Consider the following 19,215-nt stretch of genomic DNA (forward strand, 5'->3'; position numbering starts at 1 on the left):
TTTACTAGCATGGAAGTACTATTAATCTAAGAAAGGTAATTAAGAAAATAAATAAAAAATAATAAAAGGAATTTTTCATCACATCATAATTTTGAGATGATAATTTCAAAGAACCATATATTTTATAAAAGCCGTATAGCACACATGTTTCATAAAATAATAATTAACTATATGAATTTGGGAACATTTTGCCTTTCTTATTAGGCCCATTGGTTTGTTTGTGTTTCTGAGCCACTACAATTTTGTTTGTTTAGCATATAGTTTCGAACTGTTTCTTCCTGCAACTTCGTACCTTCTTCTCTCACCTCCATATATTTTCAAATTTCCAAAAATAACCCTCTATACTATTTCGGATTACGTAATTCGAAAATCATTTTTCAAATTTATAATTAGCTTTTGGATTACATAATTTGGAAGCCTTTTGTCATATACATGATTAATTTTTGGATTACATAATCCAAAAGTCTTATTTAGCTTCCGGATTATATAATCCAAAAGTCTTTTTTCAAATGAGTTTCCGGATTACATAATCCAGAAATTATTATATGAAGGTAACATAAGAAGGATAAAAATGTATTTGCATGTTGTGTATAGAGGTGGCAGAAAAAGATATGGAGGTGCAGGAAGAAACAGTCATAGCTTCGTAGGATTTTCGTTATTATAAATGTGGCAACTTCTTCCTGCACCTCTACAAATTTCTTCCTCCACCCCATCGTTTTCAGAGAAGATTGTTTTGCCCCTTTAAAAAATGACTTTTGAATTATTCTTTTTGAAATATTTCTGAAACATTTTTTCCGAAACATGTTTTATGAATTCCAGATTTATCAATCCGGAAATAAAATAAATGTGTTCTAGAAAAATGTTTCGGAATATTTTTTTGTCTTCTGAATTTTCTATTTCAAAAATACTCTTTGCTTCTTGAATCACTTTTCTAGAAAACCTAAAACTGTAAAGGATAATTTCAGTATCTTTTGAAAAATGTAGGAATGCAGGAAGAAAAATGATGAGGTGCAAGAAGAAATTACCTATAAATGGTTCTTTACTTGAGAACTAGATGTAATAGAGTGGGTTTGCGTTACCTCTGCTTGTCTTGTGCACATGGTGAAAAGTCCTTTTATATTCTTATTGGTGTATTCGGTAGATAGGGAAAAAAAAGTTAAGAATATTCCATCTTCATGTTCCTCATAAACTCAAAACTTTCCTACAAAATTTGTACCCAACACTTTCCTATGGTCGTGCCACAAGAACCAATAAACTAGGGAATTAAAGGGTGATTATCATGCTCAGATTTTCTGGAGGAAAAAAAGTTTATTCCATTCTATCAAGCATCACATCACATCTCCGAAAGAAAAAAAAAAAAAAGAGAGAAGAACCTCTATGTACTTGTTTGCTTTAACTTTTGCAGAAAGCTACAAAGAGGTTTTTTATTCTTTGAAATACATAAATTCAAACATGTCTAAAGCATTTATAGTATTATTGACACTCTTTCTGGCAATTTTTGGAAGAAAGAAAAAGGGTAAAAAGGAATTCTTAATCGCATATGCTTAGGGTTTTGTACGTTATTTGTAGGACATAAACATGGTGCTATCATATTGAGGGTACACGATCAACAGAATGATGGGAAAGTATTATGTGAAGTATGAACACAATCTGATTTGGTCTCTCAGTCATTTTCCAGTATCAATGAGAGTTGAAGCTTGCATAAGGTGCTTGAATTGACTTGGAGAAATCAGTGCAATCTATTAATGACTGATTGGAATCCAGATATTTCTCTGTCATCAAATTTTTAAGCTAATGACATTCCAAAAAATCTCTGTTTTCCTTTTCAAAAAGTGGGATTATTAAGTAAATATTCAAAATTCAAATAATAAACATCAATATAAATATAAGATTAAGACACAACCCTGAATCCAAATCTTAAAACAATACATTTGTGGATCTTATTTCTTATATAGTACTCAGCTTGCTAATTCTTATTCAATATGATATTAAAGTCATATTTAAAATTTTAACAAATATATTTAAAGTTAAGTACCAATTAGTACAGATTATTATAAAATTAATTACCAACTAATACAGTATTAGGTGATTAGGTAAAAAAATTCATATATACATAAAAAAATAAGATGGCACATGCTTCTACCCTTTATTTTTGTTAGGCTATGCGTGATTAAAATGTAGTTTATCATGTTATTTATCACTCTTACAAAAAGTTCTTGAAAATGTCTATAACTCATATCAATATCCATTACTAAATAATTTTAAATCAATCACAATCAATTATACTATTTATAATTTTTTCCATAACTCTTTAATCTAAATACTTTTTTTTTAATGAGTATGATTCAGACCTACTTTAAATAATAATACTTATTTAAATATATTTATCTCCTATAAATATAAAAATATTTTATTATTATCAAGTTAGAATTAATACATAGTCTACAAATATGAAGGATAAAGTAATAAAACTTAATACAACTAATTAGATCAACTAATCATTAATTAAAGAAATAAACATTTACATGAGATAGAAAATTATGGATGTGGATCTTAATTTCGGCAAAAAGAACTATAAGCTCAAGAAAATATTCAACTGTAATTAAGATTATTAGAATTAGCATAGGAATAATATCATCTTCAACAACGAAGTGGTGGATCATTCTGAAATTTTTTCTTTAACCCAATTGAAGACTTGGTTTTGGGTTACATCTAAAGTTCTTTTTGCTTGCTTCTCCTTCTCTGACGGGTGTATTGTTGCCTAACTTGTCTGAATTTGATTTAAGTGGTATGCTTCTGTTTTAGGTTGGCGGGTTGTTGTCTATCTGTTGGGTGTTTTATTTGGGTTGTGTGTTGGTTGTCCGTGAAGTTGGAATGAGTTTTACGTTTTGGTACTCTTTGTTGTGTTTGTTTGGATTGTTAGTTCTGTTGGTTTAAGTTGAGGTAACTTGTGTTAGTGTTTTGGTTTCTTTTGTTAGGTGGTGACTTTTCTCCCTCTGTTGGGGTGGGTTGCTAGATGGGGTGTGCTTTATTTTCATGATTTGTATAAGGGTTAGATCACCCCTGAAATGGTTCTATTTATTAATTATTCTTTGCTGATGAAAAAAAAACATAAAACAATACATTGGATGCTCTTGTAAAGAATCAAAGCATAGAGTAATGAACAATAATGCACATCATCATAAGGATCTTACAAACTATGGTTCTCACATTCCATATATAAATTATAATAGAGATAGGTATTTACCTTGATCTATGAGAGTCTCTATGTGAGTGGTTTCCTTTTATCTCTTTTCTCAATCTATATATATATATATATATATATATATATAACTTCTTCCATTAATCAATTGTCCTTTTATTTTATTAAATCATATTCAGACTTAAAGTCCGAAATCTATTTTATATGAATCACATTATAAAATTAATTTACATAATTTTCTAACATCATCCCACTTGACTCATATGAACTATAATACTTTCATGATTTAATAATTACATAAATCATAATTCACATTGAAAGGCCTTACGTAAATTGGTTTTATCATCAATCAAAATCAAGAATACAAAAATAATAATAATAATAATAATAAGAGTCATGACGATTACATGTCATTTAATCTCCTTCCATGTACTACTGTATCATCATTACTCCCTAATATGACTTTATAATGAAAAGTCCATAATGGGTTCAAACATAATGTCATTTTCATCAACAATAACATAATTTGTTTTCTACACCATTATTTGCATGCTTATACATAAAGTAGAAAACATATATTTTATAAACTTTTATACATCAATGAGCTCAGAACGTCAAATAAGCATTAATAACAACATTCATCATTCACTAGTAGACATAATGTTCATATTCTCAACATGACCAATAAATGTTTTGGGTGCTAACCCTTTTGTTAAAGGGTCAACAATCATAAGATCAGTGTTAATATGTTCTATTGACACTCTATGTTTCTGAACTTCCTCTTTAATGACAAAATATTTCAATTCCATATATTTAACACCTTCCGAATACTTGTCATTTGTATAAAAGAAGACAATTACGAAAGTATCACTATAAATTCTCAGCGGCTTGACAATACTATAAAACTTTCCAAGTCTTGAAATAAAATTTCGCAACCAATTAGCCTAAATTGTGGCCTCAAAACATACCACAAATTCAGTCTCCATGGTGGATGCAACAATGTCTGACTGCTTTACACTTTTCCATGAAATCAATCCTCCGACTAAAAGATACACGTAACCAAAAGTGAACTTTTTTTGCATCCATACCACCAGCAAAATCTGAATCTGTATATCCAATCACTTCAAGATGATAAGATTTTCTATACGTAAGCATGTGATTCTTTGTCCCTTGTAAGTATCTTAAAACTTTCTTTACAGCTTTCCAATTATCCAATCCTGGATCACTCTGATATTTACCAAGAATACCAACTGCAAAACTAACATCTAGTTTTTGTACATGTTTGAGCATACATCAAATTTCTAACAACAGATGCATAAAAAATATTCTTCTATTGTTTTCGTTCCAAATCATTCTTTGGACAAATTTATATACAAATATATATTTATGCCATTACTTTTATTTATCGTAATTCTTTTTCTCTTACATCCAAATAAAACAAAAAAATCATGATTTATGATGTAATACAAAACTTGAAATTTTATTATTTTAATTTGAAAATCAATTCATAATGCAAAGAAAATAAATAAACAAATGAAACCTTAAAATTTATTTTTTATGATATAACGGAGGAAAAAGACTTGAGATTTCATTATTTTAATTTAATTTTTCTTTTTTTTAATTATTAAAATATTTTAAAAATTAAAATAAATTTAAATTACTGACACATTTCAATAAATTTATTTTAGAAATTCACATTACATACTTTAATTCAAATTACCTATTTTTTTCACATTTTCACACTGATAACTCCAAATAGATCACCGGAAATTCTCTATCTAATAACTCGAAATAGATGATTGGAAATTCTCTTTAAAATCTTTCTCTAGTCCAGTTACACCACAGGTTAAAAATATATGAAAAAATATGTAAAGATGAAAGGGTTGCAGGTAGTATTTGAGAGTGTGATTGATGGATGGATGGATGGGATAGGATGTGCAGAAGTGCAGGAAATGGTCGTGAGAATCCACGCCACACTGCGTGAAGATTTAACAGTGGAAAGTGAAAATTCCACCACCATTCTTTTCTATTCTTTTCTACTATTCCACTTTTATTTGCATTACGTTACCCGCGTGCGATACCTGATGTGACCCACCACCCCTGCATCTTAGATTTCCCTCTCTTTCCCAACTAATTAATTAACCTTCTTTTCATTTACCATTTTCACTTCATCATTTCTTAACAAATTATTCCACTCAATTTTATAAAACTCACTCTTCAAAAATTAGATTTATATACTTATTTATATTGAAATATTTATCTTTAATTGATTATGATCTCCAATACTTTATATGTTTTCTTTAACTTAAAAAACCATTTTTTAGAAAAAAAATAACTCTTGTAATGCACTTATCAGTTAGTATTTCGTCATTAATAAATTACATTATTATTATTATTATTAACTCAATTAATTAAACAGAAGTATTTTGTATCACATCATTCAAGGTTTCAAACACTTGTCGGTTGGGTTAGAATTCTTTATTGGATTTGGTGACCGAATAAATTGTCTGAGTCTCTCGGGATTTTGATTTGTGCTTGTGTGGGGGGCAACCAATTACAACACCCAGTCCTCGTTGCAGCTAACTTTACTGCCTCTGTATTTAAATAAATAAAAATAATTAATTTCATACCAAGGAAAAATATAATTAAGTTGAGTTAATATTTATATCATAAAAGTATTTTTTAAAATTAATTTTAGTCATATTTATTGGAAAACTTACTTAAGTTAGCCTGTATATTTTTTAAATAATATTTTAAATACAATTTTTATAATAATACTACACCATTTTTAAATACATCTACCATGTCATATATCACAACATGTGTTGATGTTTGTAATAATTAAAGAAAAATTTATAAATATTTTTGTCATAAGATTTAACTTAAACCATCACAAATATAGCCTTTACAAACAATAACACTACAACATTCCTATTTTATTCATATTAAATAATATGCATGAAATAATCAATTAACATATAAACATATATTATTACTTCGTATTATATCTCAAAATATATCCTTTTCTCATAAAGATTTTAATATATACACAAAGGAATTAAAGCAAAACATTTAAAATAAAATAAAAACATTTCATCCTTCAAGTGTACTCTAAGGAGCCATATCACCTGCAACTTTATCTGTTCCCATGTAAATTAACAGATCATCACAGATTAAAGAAAACAAACACAAAACAGAGCATAGGGTAACCTGACTATAAAATAATTCTATATAATTTCAATTTAACAAACATAAGTCATCAAGTCTCATAAAATTTCTCAAATCATCAAGTGTCTATCATAATCATCATTCACATTTCTCATGTCAGATTTCTACTAACCAACATACTCAGATACTTGACTATACTTCCGGAAGACTTGTGCATTGACTTAGACTCAGAGATGTGCATCTGTCATATTATCTCACTGTGAAATCCATACAGTTATGCGCATAAATAATCTCAATATCATCTCTTCTAGTATGACAAGGTTAACTCATATAATAGGTCAAGTTAGTTATCTTTCAAACAACTTACCCATTCATATGAACCTCCTTCGACTCTCACCACCTGAACAACTTCATCTATATGATTCCATTATCTCAGAGAGTCAGGATATTTCCTTCTAGACGAATCCCTAATCAATGCACATCCTAAACAATCTTAACACAGTATCTTTCCTGAAAATACTATGTCTTGATTAGATTCATATTCCAAATCTCACAATATCCAAAATCACACAATCAAGTCATACCAAAACTTAGAATTTCAAAACACACAAAATTTCATCTAATACTCACATAAATATCTAATTAAAGAATTTTTCAATTAAATATAAATAATTTTGTATATAACTTATAATTAACAATTATGAAGTAGAAATAACCAACTTTTTAAAAGCAAGTACAAAATTTTAGTTTAAGTTTAAGTTTTTTTTTTTTAAATTTAGGTTGAGTGAAAAAATTTTGTTTGAACAAAATTGCACCCATGAGCAACCCATAAATTTTGGCTCGAGTGAATTTTAATTTTTTAATGAAAATTAACCAACGAACACTCTAGAATTTTTTCCATTTTTGCTTGAACGAAATTCCATCTCGTTTAAGCGGAAATGGATCAGAAAGTACCTCAGAATTTAACCTATTTTCGTTTGAACGAGATCCCTTATTGTTTGAGCGAAAATGGACCCTAGAGCACTTGATATTTTCATTCAATTTTTTTTATCAAATATACTAAACCAAAGTAACGAAGTCCCTACTAGAGTTGAATAGTTACTCTAAATCAAAATCAAACAACCACTACTCAACAACATTATCCTTTAAGTGCTTCATCAAATTATTTAAATACATTCATTTACTTATTCAAATAAAAAACAATATAATTTTATAATATCTACCATATATAAAATCTCACATTCAAATCTCAATCAACTTCTAATATACTTAAAACAAACAATATTGCAAGAAATTTTGAGACTGGTGACCACGTCACCTCCACATCCAGATCTTTTAGCCTAGAGTTCTATTGAAAATTTAAAACTAACTTCCCTTACTTCTCTTACCTGAACTTAAGCATATGCTCATTAAGAGCTTCAAACCTATCAAAAGTTTAAGGGTAGCTTAATCTGTACCACAAAGTCTTGATAACAAATCTAACTATGTCACTAGGACCCTGAGCTAATAGAGATTAATCTTGAAGCTAAAAGAGTCACATGCAAAGCCTAGCGAGAGACAAAACTAACAAGTTCGAAATTTGACTCGATGAAAATAACAAAAATGAAATTAGTCTATCAAAGATTTTGATCAAACAGTCTTGTAGTATTTACTGCCAATAGTCTATTGACAGACTCTGATTGTCAAACTGATGATCGAGGAAGTCAGAATCTTAATTAGAGAGAAGGGAGAGAAAAGAAAAATAGAAGTTTTTAGAGAGATAGTGGTTCTTTTAAAATGAAACTTGAATAATTGAATTTTCTATTTATAACTCATTTTATTTTAATAATAAAATATGCATGTCATTTAAATTATATCACTTCTACTCTAAGGTTATTTTCTACATCTTTATCAACACCACACTACAATTTTATATCACAATTATTATTAATATTATTAATATAATTTATATTATTATTATTAATATATGTATAAATTATATTAATAATAATAAGTATAATAAAAATAATAATATAACTAAAGAATTTGTCTGATCTAGTAGTTACCACTTCTTAGTATTTTATTACTTTATTATCAAGTATTAAAATTGTTTATATTAAATTTTACTATTCTAAATTTCCTATTTTAGAAGGTAAAATCTGTTTGCATGATGAATAGCAAATGAGCTGTCACAGATAAAAAAAAAAAAAAAGGTTGAAATTAGTGATGATGTGTGTCTGGTCCTGTGCATCTTTGATAAGCTATTTATTATTAAGTATAAATGAATTTCCATAAATTATAGAGAGAAAGAGTCAAACATTGCAGTAGTTATGATATGAGACGTTTGCCATTGTGTAGTGGACATTAACGTGTGATACCCATTTTGAGAAATAGAACATAACCAAAAGAGCACAAACACAAGTTGAAGCGTGAAAGTGAAATCAAAACCAAATTGCATCAATTGTTTGTAGCGTGAAACAAGTCAGGTGGTAAAGTAAAATGAATTGTCCAACCAAAAGAGTGTGTTGCAGATATTGCTGCACACGCACAAAGCCACAAACATAAACACAAAACAGCCTTGAGTAGAGAGAGACTCAGTTTCTGACAAACTCTAACAACAAGACAAAACTCTCCACTGCTCCAACAATCCTTCACTCACTTTCTCACTTTAATTTAATCATCCCACACCTAAAAAAAGTTAATGATATATTGAAACTTATTTTTCTTAAACATTTATTACGATAACTTCCAAATGCATTTTATTAAACAATTTCATAGAAGATACATCTCAACTAAATATAAACATATATTGTAATTCATATATATATATATATATTAATATTATGTTTAAATTTAAAATTTAGTATTATTATTTAACTTTCTCACTTATTTAATATTTGTAGTTAAAACATTGGACTTTATTATTATTATTATTATTTTATGTGAATAAATCTTTATTAGTTTGATGTCCCAGGTGTCTGTCATGTACTTCCTTAAAGTGTCCAAGGCATGTACGAATTACGGAGAAAACATGACGAAAAGAACATATCACTTTCTTATATTCAGACGAAAAAAAATTATTTTATCACATTATATCTGTATATGTAATTTAAAAAATAGTTTGTGTAATATTTTTAAAACTTAACTTAAACAATGTATGAAAAAGGGACAATGTACTATTTTTAAAATAAATAAAAATTTGGATAAAATTTTATTTTAATATAGCAATAAATAATTTTTTTTTTAAGTACTAATAATTCTTTTTTTTTTCATTTTAACATTCTCCTCTTTACGTCCAAACAAAAACTCTAAGATATAAATTGTTGTTTTTTTCTTAATATTTTTTTCTAAACGAAAACTATAACAAATTCATTTAAAGTATATATCGATGTAAAACAAATAGAACTTGAATTTATAACCTGATATAAATTTTCTAAATTCCATACTGGTTCGTCTTCAGTGTGAAAAGGTACCATCGAGTAACCATGAAACAAATTTAAGAGATTTAAATGTTCAATTTTCTTGCATAAACTAATGATAAATTTTTATCTTATAACTTTTATAAATGAAATTATTAAATTATATTTTGTTAAATCTAAAATACATGATTATATAAGTTTTATAAAAAAATCTACATAAACAATATATTATTACGTAATTATAATTTTAAACAAAAAATACTTTTTTTTTGAAAATTTGTAGTATTCTATTTATTTTTCAAAAAACTTATGTGTTTTTTATTTGAATAATTTTTTTTATTTAAACTAAATTATACTCAGTATTAATCAAATTTAATTTTTATTTATTATCATAAATTTATTTGTTTTTATTTTTAAATATAACATAATTTATAGTATTTTTTTAATTTCATTATATATAATTTTCAATTTGAACCGTATAAAAATTTAAAAAGTAATCTAATAAATACTAAAATAAAATGAATTAAAAATAATAAAAATATATTAAAATATTAATGTTAATAATAAGAAAAACTTGTAATTTATATATTAAAACTTCTAAATAAATTATTGAAATAAGTTATTTTGAAGCATGTATTAAATATATTTAGAAAAATTAAATTATTTTATAAATTAACTGAATAAGTTAATGTTCATTATAAGAAAATCATGAAATAGAAATCAATAATTAGTTGTTATAGTGACTAAATTAGATATCATTTTAGGAACTAAATAAATTTTTGGGTTCTAAATTAGTTTCTATATATTGATAAATGGTTTCTAAATTGGTATCTAATTAGCCACCAAAGTTTTTGTTACCAAATTTAAAATCTAAATAATTGATAGTTTAAAATCTTGGTAGTTAATTAGATATCAATTTAGAAACTATTTAACAATAATGTAAACTAATTTAGAAACCAAACTTTTTTAGTTTTTAAAATGTTTTGTAATTTAGTTACTATTGCAACTAATTATTTTGCTATCTAAAAATTGGTTTTTATTAAATAATTTTTTTTTAATTAGTGTTAAATTTTGTTCCACAAAACTGAAAATACATCAAAGTCACAAAAGGGATATTAATTATAATGTAGTCTTTAAAACGCTGTCTTATTTTCTGAAATACAAATAATTTTTTTTTATCTTTGTAGAGAGTTCTTTTAATCTAGAAAACCAACATTATTATGTAATTTAACATGTGTCCCGGTATACTGAAATAAAAATAAAGTATAGCAACAAATACTCAAGTATTCCTCATTAAACAATTCAAAAAAGACTAATACCACAACTAAAATTTACAAGTTTAACTAAAAGTTGTGTTAAATATTTGAAAAGAAAATAATTTTTTTACGTCTTACATCTCACTAAATATTAATATTTTAATCATTTTTAATTTTAAAAATTATTTTAACATTTTGTATTTTGCTTATATTTTCATTAAGTACATTTTTTTTAAAATTTTTTTTATTACAAATATTTTAAATGCGCAGAATATAGATTCTATGCCAAATTCAGTGTCCTTTAACACACCAAATCAAAGAGTGTGGCTTAAATGATATAGAATAAAGTGAATGTATGGTTGTAAATTCTAACATTAATTTAATTCCTACAATAAAAGAATACACCAAATCATTTTTTTTTCATAACACATAAAATTTAAGTGATCAAATTAGTATGTAATATTTTTATTAAAAAACTAACGAAAAATTTAATTTAATATACAAACTTTAAAAATAAAGTGAAATAAAACTTTTTAAATTGAAATAACTAAACTGAAAAAGAATGAGAGAAAACGAAATATATTTATAATATAACATTGTATTTTAGTAGATTTCTCTGTCCGTAATCAACATAGTGAGAATAAAAGTTTTGGGGTTTTACCTGTGTAATTTGCATGTAATAAGAATTGAAGTGCTTAATCCTAATGCAAGACTCTATCTGTAGCATTTCCCTTTTATGCTATGTATGGAGCTCACATTCAAAAATTCATTTGAAGGGTTTGTGTTAGGGTTTGAAAGAGTGGCTGAGAAAGGCAATAATTAGGAACTGGACCAGCGTGCAGGGTGTGGGAGAGATAGAGAACCAACATGACCTCTTGTCGGTTGTTCTGCAAGACAAAACTTGCAGTGTAGTCATCACTCTCCGTGAGTGCAAAACAACCCCACTGTTCTTTTTTAGGTGATTTTTGTGCTGCTTGGTGGAAGCTAGGAAACAACACCTTCTATGCCTTCTTATTCCCATCTCATAAATCAACATTCAGTTCCCACTTGTCTCTTCTATTCTATTCTATGTCAAAACTTGTTAGTCCTTAATTTCCAGCCTCTCTCTCTCTCTCTCTCTCTCTCTCTCTCTCTCTCTTCTCAAGGTTTTGCTGGTGCAATTAAGCTTCCTGCACTTCAAATCTTTGCTCTTGTTTAGCTGCCAAGTTGTGTCTTACCTGAGGCTCCCTAGGGACCCAGTTGATCTAGCTTCCTTCAATTTCCAACAGTATAACAGTTTATATTGTCCTCTCTCTCTCATTTTAAGAATTTTCTTTTTCACCAAAATTCTACTCTTACTACTTTGTTTACGCTTTTCCTGTGCTGGTGGTACTCTATACTGTTAATAGTGTTATTAATACTGACCAGTGAAATTTAATTGGTAGGTTTAGCACACAGAACGTCAATATCAAGATGAGCACAGGAAAGAAAATTGTTGTTGGTGTGCAAGTCACCCTTGATTAAGTCTGCTCTTATAATTAGAGGGGATGAATTAGGGTTGAAAACACTACAGTATGATCCACAATCACACTTAAGGAAAATTCACAAGCGAGATGATGATCATTACTAAAGGAGAGGCTTAGATTAGAGTAAAATAAGAAAGAAAAATAGAGGGGAATGAGATTAAGTTTAGATCTTGGCCTTCTTTATTAAAAGTCAGATTTGATGGACATGAGAGAGCAAGATAAGGTAATAGAGATGCCTGGCACTTTGGGTTATAACCTCCCCAATACAAATTCATCTTCTTCCAAGCTATCGTCACTAATAGGGGAAAGAAGTGACCAACCTCCTCAGTCTCACACATTGGTTTTCAGTGATCCACCCCAAACAAATTCACATCACCACCGTCGTCTCAATCCCCCTAATTCTCTTCCACCAAACCCTCTTCAACTTCCTCACCCTCACAGACCCAGAAGAGATCTAGATCCAACTGCTATTTCTCCTCCTATCGTAACCACCTCAAGAACTCAACCACACTCAACCGGAACTTTCACAGCAACAGTCAGATACCGAGAATGTCTGAAGAATCATGCTGCAATCATGGGGGGTCATGTCACAGATGGGTGTGGAGAGTTTATGCCAAGTGGAGAAGAAGGCACCCCAGAATCCTTCAAGTGTGCAGCTTGTGAGTGCCACCGCAATTTCCACAGAAAAGAACCCGAAGGCGAGTCATCACAACATGTTCTCAACTACCACCTCACTTACCCCAACAAAACCAATAGAAACATTGTTATTCATTCTCCGCAATCTCATCTTCAGTTACCTACACACCACCTTCACGGGGTGGTGGCCACCCCTTCAGGTGGGTCGGTTCAGCCCGCGGTGCTGGGCTTTGGGGGGACCCCAACTGAGTCCTCAAGCGAAGATCTCAACATGTTTCAGACCGATGAGGCAGGGCAATTGTTATCAGTGCAGCCACCCCTGTCATCGTCCAAGAAGAGGTTCAGGACCAAGTTCTCACAGCAACAAAAGGATCAGATGATGGAGTTTGCTGATAAACTTGGGTGGAAGATCCAGAAACAAGATGAACAGGAACTGCATCAGTTTTGCTCTCAGGTTGGTGTAAAAAGACAGATTTTCAAGGTTTGGATGCACAACAGCAAGCAAGCCATGAAGAAGAAGCAAATGTAAGCCTAGATTAATTAAGTCCATCTCTTTTAGATTGTTGATTTTTTTAATGTTCAATAAAGACACTCAAAAGACTTTAAAATCTTAGATGTGAATACTATTACATATAAGCAAATAGGTAAGCTGGTATGCTGCTGTGTATTCTCATCTGTTATGTTATTACTTAAATTAACCATTCAATTTCTATCGGCAATCATCTATGCTGTGTCCTTTGATTTATGTAAACACACGCATAAACGAAAATGTCATCAATTATCTTTTCTCATCTATTGCCTTTTGGAGACAAATTTTGTCTGTAGAAAATTAAGCCTAAAAAGAATAAAAAGGAGGAAGAAACAGATAATAGAAATCATGCATGAAAGTTGGATATATACAGAGTTTAGGTTATAAGCAGGAATAAGTTAAGCTGGGTGTGAGAGTGTGGATTTCATGCATTATATCCTTAGAGGTACTTAGTTGTTTGATGATCATGGAAGGCAAGGGTCGGTTCGTGAACCCATTCACTTTTCTTGCAAAATCAAAGGTATGAGGGCTTTGGAGAAAATAGGATCCCACCACCACATCCACCCAACCACACAAATTTGTCCTGTAATAGGACACCGACAGATGAATTAGGAGACAATGTCCGTTCTTTTCTCAAAATGCCTTTCTGAGGTATTCAATGTGTGTGTGGTCTACACGAATAAAATCATGGCATAACCAAAGTAAAAAAAAAAAGAAAAAAAAAGGAGCAGGGAGAGAAGAAGGACAGAGATTTCAAGCCTTTTAGATGTATATACTATGTATATATAAAAGTGCAATACGATTTTTCTCCATGACAAGGTATTGTTGCAGCAAGCACACACATAAGCACCAACTCAACAGATAAGCAGACACATGAGCACCAACTCAACACATAAGCAGACACACACATACACTCATAAGAGATTCTCCCATACAGTAGTAGTAAGATCTTTTTTTTTCCTGCAAAGAACCAATTTGTCCCAAAATTTACAAAAAAGCCAACACCTTTAACATTATTTACTATACTCGACCTATTTTTTGAACAAATAAGAATTCGATTGGTCAACGTGGTTTTGTAATTTTCAATATTTAAAAATAAACATTAAATCCTATTTATATATTATTCTATGAATAATTATATATTTATAAATATACATAAAGGATATTATATATAAATAGTATTTACAAATAACATAACAAAAAAGTTATTTATTAATACAAAATTATAGCAATTATAAATATACAAATATGATAGTTACATTTCACTTAAATAGTTTGTAAAAATATAATAATTTATATGAAAAATCAATTTTGTATTGAAATTAATTAATGATAATTTTTTTTAAATCGTTTTAATAATTTATTATTACTATTAAATTTAATTTAATACCATAGTTAAATGTGAAAAACTATTATTATTGATAAAATTTCACAATTTTTTCATTTATTTTTTTACCTTTTAATTTGAATGTATTTTAAAAAATAATTTGAAAAATAATGTTTTTGGAAAATATATTTATTTAATGAATTAATAAACTTATTATAATTATTATAAATAATATGTGAGGTTTATTCTTAGCAATAATAATAATTATTATGGATTACTGTCATTAAGAATGATTTTTATTAAAAAAAAATGTTATTATTAATAGTAATTGTTATAAAAAAGCATTATTATAAAAATTCATGGGTAAAAATAAATATTATTAATAATTTTAAATTTGTTAACATAAAATTAATAAAATGACTATACTGATTTCAAAAATATTAAAAGTTTATTTTAAAATTTTAGAGTAAAAAAGATAGGTTTAAAATATAATAGTAAATTTATTTTTATTTTAACAAATATTTGTACAAACTACTATTAGTATAAAAATTATATTCATGATTCTTAATATAATTTTTTTTATTAATATGAATTTTCTTATAGAATTTATTTAAAGAAAATTTCATTTAAATTTATTATTGTTCATAAATATATTAATTTTTATAGAAAATTATTATGGAACTAAATATATGATTCTTGATTTAAAGTTTATTTAGGTAACTTTAATTCTGTGTAGATATTGTAGTATTTATACCACTCAAACGTTAGAATTCACATGCCTAGAATCTTTGTGGAGAAGCTTGTAAATAATGCTTCAAAAGTGAAAAAAAAAACGAAGAGTTAGTCAAATAGGTAATTTGTTGTCGGTCTTATATTTTAAGTTTACTAAGGTTGTTTTTTTTCTCTAAGTAGTATTTATGTAATTGAATTTAATGATAATATTTATGCAATGAAAAACTTGCATAAAAGTAGAAAAAAATAGACTTTTATTAATAAAATAATTGAAATATGATACATGGAAGAAATTCAATTTGGCACAAAATTTATTTAAAAATTTGAAATTATGTCCGAGAATTGCTGTGATATTTTGTTTCTATTGTGACTGTATCTGTGATAATAAAAACAATTTTTTATGACCTTGTTTCCCTAAGGATTATCTTTGTTTTTATTCGGTTTAATTTAGGATAATCTTTTGAAGTTCTTCACATTTTTGAATTGAGAAACAATTGTGAACCCCACCGTGAAAGTGAATAGTCTTTATGTCTCAATTCTCTTATATCATAAACTTTTAATACTAATTTATAAATTACATTGATCGACATATTTGAATTGTGATAACTATCCATGTGAAAATGAGAAGACAAGTTTTTAGAACTTTTTACAGTCACATTAAATTTCGTCAAAACTAAATGTGAATTTTTCAACTAGTTATAACTCTCAAGAAATGATAGTCTCTTTCACTAGAAATCATGTGTTGTATCTATTAAAGTCAAACATTTGTATATGGATGATGTGTTGAAGATCTTAGATGATGTTAAAAAATGATAACAACACAAGAGCATGATTTCTTTTGTATATGAGATTCAATACACAATGGATTATGCGTTATGTTGAACCACGAAACCTGTTTCTGTTGAGTTGTGAACTTCTTGCTTCAATAGATAATAGAAACATGTATTCATCGTGTGTGTGTTTTTTTCTAAAGAAAATGTTATCAACCATTTGGGATGTCCATGGCAAAGACGGAGGTGCTAATAGCAGGCCCACCTTGTATTGGGCTGCATAGTACAGAAACAAAATTGGGTGCTAGCTCTGTAACAAACAACTAAAAGACATGTTTTTTCTATATACAATTAATAAGTTCAGTAACGTAATAAAAAAAAAGTCCTTATCATATGTTTAAATATCTTGTGTTTCACTTTTGAATCCCACTTTTTTTTTTGTGGCTGTGAAAAATAACTGGTTTGAATTAAACATTTCAAGACTATACACTAAACTGGTTTAAAATCAAATGAATTAAATTATCTTTATGAATAAGTTCAGTTCGAACCAAACTACTTTCTGAAATAAAGTTTTATACACTTTCACTTGAAACACTTTTTTTTTTCACTTACAACATTCAACTAAATAACTTCTCCCTGTTTCCATTTTCATTTTCAACACCACAATGCCACTAATTCATAATTCCATATGCAGTCTAAAAGGTGGCTTATTATATTAATATTAAAATAACTTCATTTTGAAAATTGTTTTTGGTGTTTTCTTATACAAATAGAGATTTATCAAATTTCTACATCTTAGATATTTCATACTTCCCGATTAAAAAAATTTAATTTTGTGATTTTCTAACTTTTCATATTATTATTATTTGTGATTTGTATTTAATGTATGCAGAACAAGAGTCATTGCAATTGATATTTTTCTATATTTTAGGTTTTAGTTTTAACTCAAAATCCAATAATTTTTAAACAAAAAACACTAAAAATTTACGTCAGATGTACCCAAGTTCAACGTAAATTTATATCTCCCGCTTCTTCATCGGCTTTTAACAAGCGTAAATAATCATAACTATCATACAAAATATGGTATGATAGTTAATTTTTAGAATTTTTAGAAATAAATGTATTCTTAAAAATACCTTTTTCATGAGTAAGAATTTTAATTTAAATAAATTAAAACAAAATATGAAATAAAAAAAATTGCCTAATGAATGGTAGTTTCTCTGTACTTCTATCGCATAATTTTGAGGCAATTATCATCAGGGGAGTGGTAGCAGCCACATAATTAAAGGAACCTATTTGTACAATATGTTCCATTTTCTTCTCGTACTTGGATTTTAACGTGAGTTTCACCTAATCTTTCTTTTCTTCACTTTTTAAAAAGATGATTTAAGCTTCTTTTCTATCATCTCTCCATCATTTATTCCAAAAATCACATAACACCAACACTCTCTAGGAGTCCATTTATTCTGAGAAGATGCATGGAGCTTTTATTTTTAATCACAAAATTGTTACCTTATTATAAATATGTGTCATGTTAAATATTTGTATATAGAAAATAATAAAAAACAACCTTTTCTCTTCTTCTGTAATTATTGCATATAAATAATCCAAACCAGAAAACAAAGCAAAAATAATAATATGTCAGTTTTGTATTTAAAAGCAAAATCAGAAAGTAAAGTGAAGAGCTGAATGCAAAATTCATAAAAGCGAAGCGTATACGAGAGATTGAACGCTATACTCCAAGAAACATACTGTGACATTAAAATGTGTTCTCATTGAGCACGATAGAAAAATTTTAATGTCTATAAAATTTGAACAAGTATCAATTGTCTTGATTCATTTAATAATAGGAATGGTGAAGTGTTAAAGTCTGATGAGATGATGAAAAAGTGGAAGAAAGATAAAGATGAGATGGAAGAGAAAATATGAACATAAAAAAAGTACGTTTATTATTAGAGTTGTGGCAGCCCAAGTAACAAAAGCAGTGCAACATGGGAACTAAGGTAAGAGCACAGTTGTTAGAAGAAAACCAACCACTCTTTTCCTATGCCAAGAAAAAGAAAAAGGAAAAAAACTGACTCGTTACACTGATTCTGGTGTAACGGTAGACACATTGCTAAAACTTCCATTAACAACATAATATAAGTTCTTCATAACCTATTACTTAGTCACCTTCGCATCCTCTTTCTCCTACTTAGTTTTAGTTCTTCTCATTTTGATCCATCTTTGCCTTGTCATCTCCACCTTTCTTTCCGAAACCACTGTCACAACAATTGTAAACTCATCAATAACCAAATAAACACAGATGAATCTCCAAACTAAAGCATGAGAGAGGGAAGATTACCCGGAAATTTTCGCGTAAGCCCACTGAGCAAAAGACTCAGACTTTTTGCCGGCAGCTTCGACAGTGGGAGCGGCGGCATCAACAGCGGGTGCGGCGGCGTCCTTGGCAGATTTGGCAGTTGACGAGGCGGAGTCCTTGGCGGCTTTGACCGTTGGGGTGGCGGACTCCTTGGCCTCTGCACTGGCTTTGGCGCTGCCGAGGAAATCACCCCAGGTCGTTCCAACGCACACGGCAAGCAACACCACCACGACAACCAACTTCATTTGGGTGTTCATGTTTTTATTCTTAGAATTTATTGAAAAGCTTCTGTTTTATTCTTTTTATTTTGTTTTGTTTGCTTTTGTTGCT

The 19,215-nt window shown here is 28.4% G+C and overlaps 2 protein-coding genes across 2 annotated transcripts; one reads left to right on the top strand and one right to left on the bottom strand.

Annotated features, from left to right (window-relative positions):
• Positions 1 to 11,814: 11,814 nt before the first annotated feature.
• Positions 11,815 to 13,884, top strand: LOC137808395 (zinc-finger homeodomain protein 6-like). Its single transcript, XM_068609474.1, has 2 exons — positions 11,815 to 12,291; positions 12,449 to 13,884. Exon 2 carries the CDS (start codon positions 12,729 to 12,731, stop codon positions 13,692 to 13,694), a length of 966 nt encoding a protein of 321 aa, XP_068465575.1. The 5' UTR covers positions 11,815 to 12,291; positions 12,449 to 12,728; the 3' UTR covers positions 13,695 to 13,884.
• A 4,568-nt stretch (positions 13,885 to 18,452) lies between these two features.
• Positions 18,453 to 19,215, bottom strand: LOC137805972 (uncharacterized). Its single transcript, XM_068605847.1, has 2 exons — positions 18,868 to 19,215; positions 18,453 to 18,784 (listed from the first exon to the last, which is right to left on the bottom strand). Exons 1-2 carry the CDS (start codon positions 19,140 to 19,142, stop codon positions 18,724 to 18,726), a joined length of 336 nt encoding a protein of 111 aa, XP_068461948.1. The 5' UTR covers positions 19,143 to 19,215; the 3' UTR covers positions 18,453 to 18,723.

This window comes from Phaseolus vulgaris, chromosome 3 (assembly GCF_000499845.2).
Source record: "Phaseolus vulgaris cultivar G19833 chromosome 3, P. vulgaris v2.0, whole genome shotgun sequence".
In the NCBI taxonomy this organism is placed as follows: Eukaryota; Viridiplantae; Streptophyta; class Magnoliopsida; order Fabales; family Fabaceae; genus Phaseolus; species Phaseolus vulgaris.

Bases quoted from the DNA above. Each gene is read 5' to 3' on its own strand.
- LOC137808395 (XM_068609474.1), top strand. From the start codon at position 12,729: ATGGACATGAGAGAGCAAGATAAGGTAATAGAGATGCCTGGCACTTTG.
- LOC137805972 (XM_068605847.1), bottom strand. From the start codon at position 19,142: ATGAACACCCAAATGAAGTTGGTTGTCGTGGTGGTGTTGCTTGCCGTG. The intron at 18,785-18,867 runs GTAATCTTCCCT...TTGTTGTGACAG, and splicing joins GCTTACGCGAAAATTTCCGG to TGGTTTCGGAAAGAAAGGTG.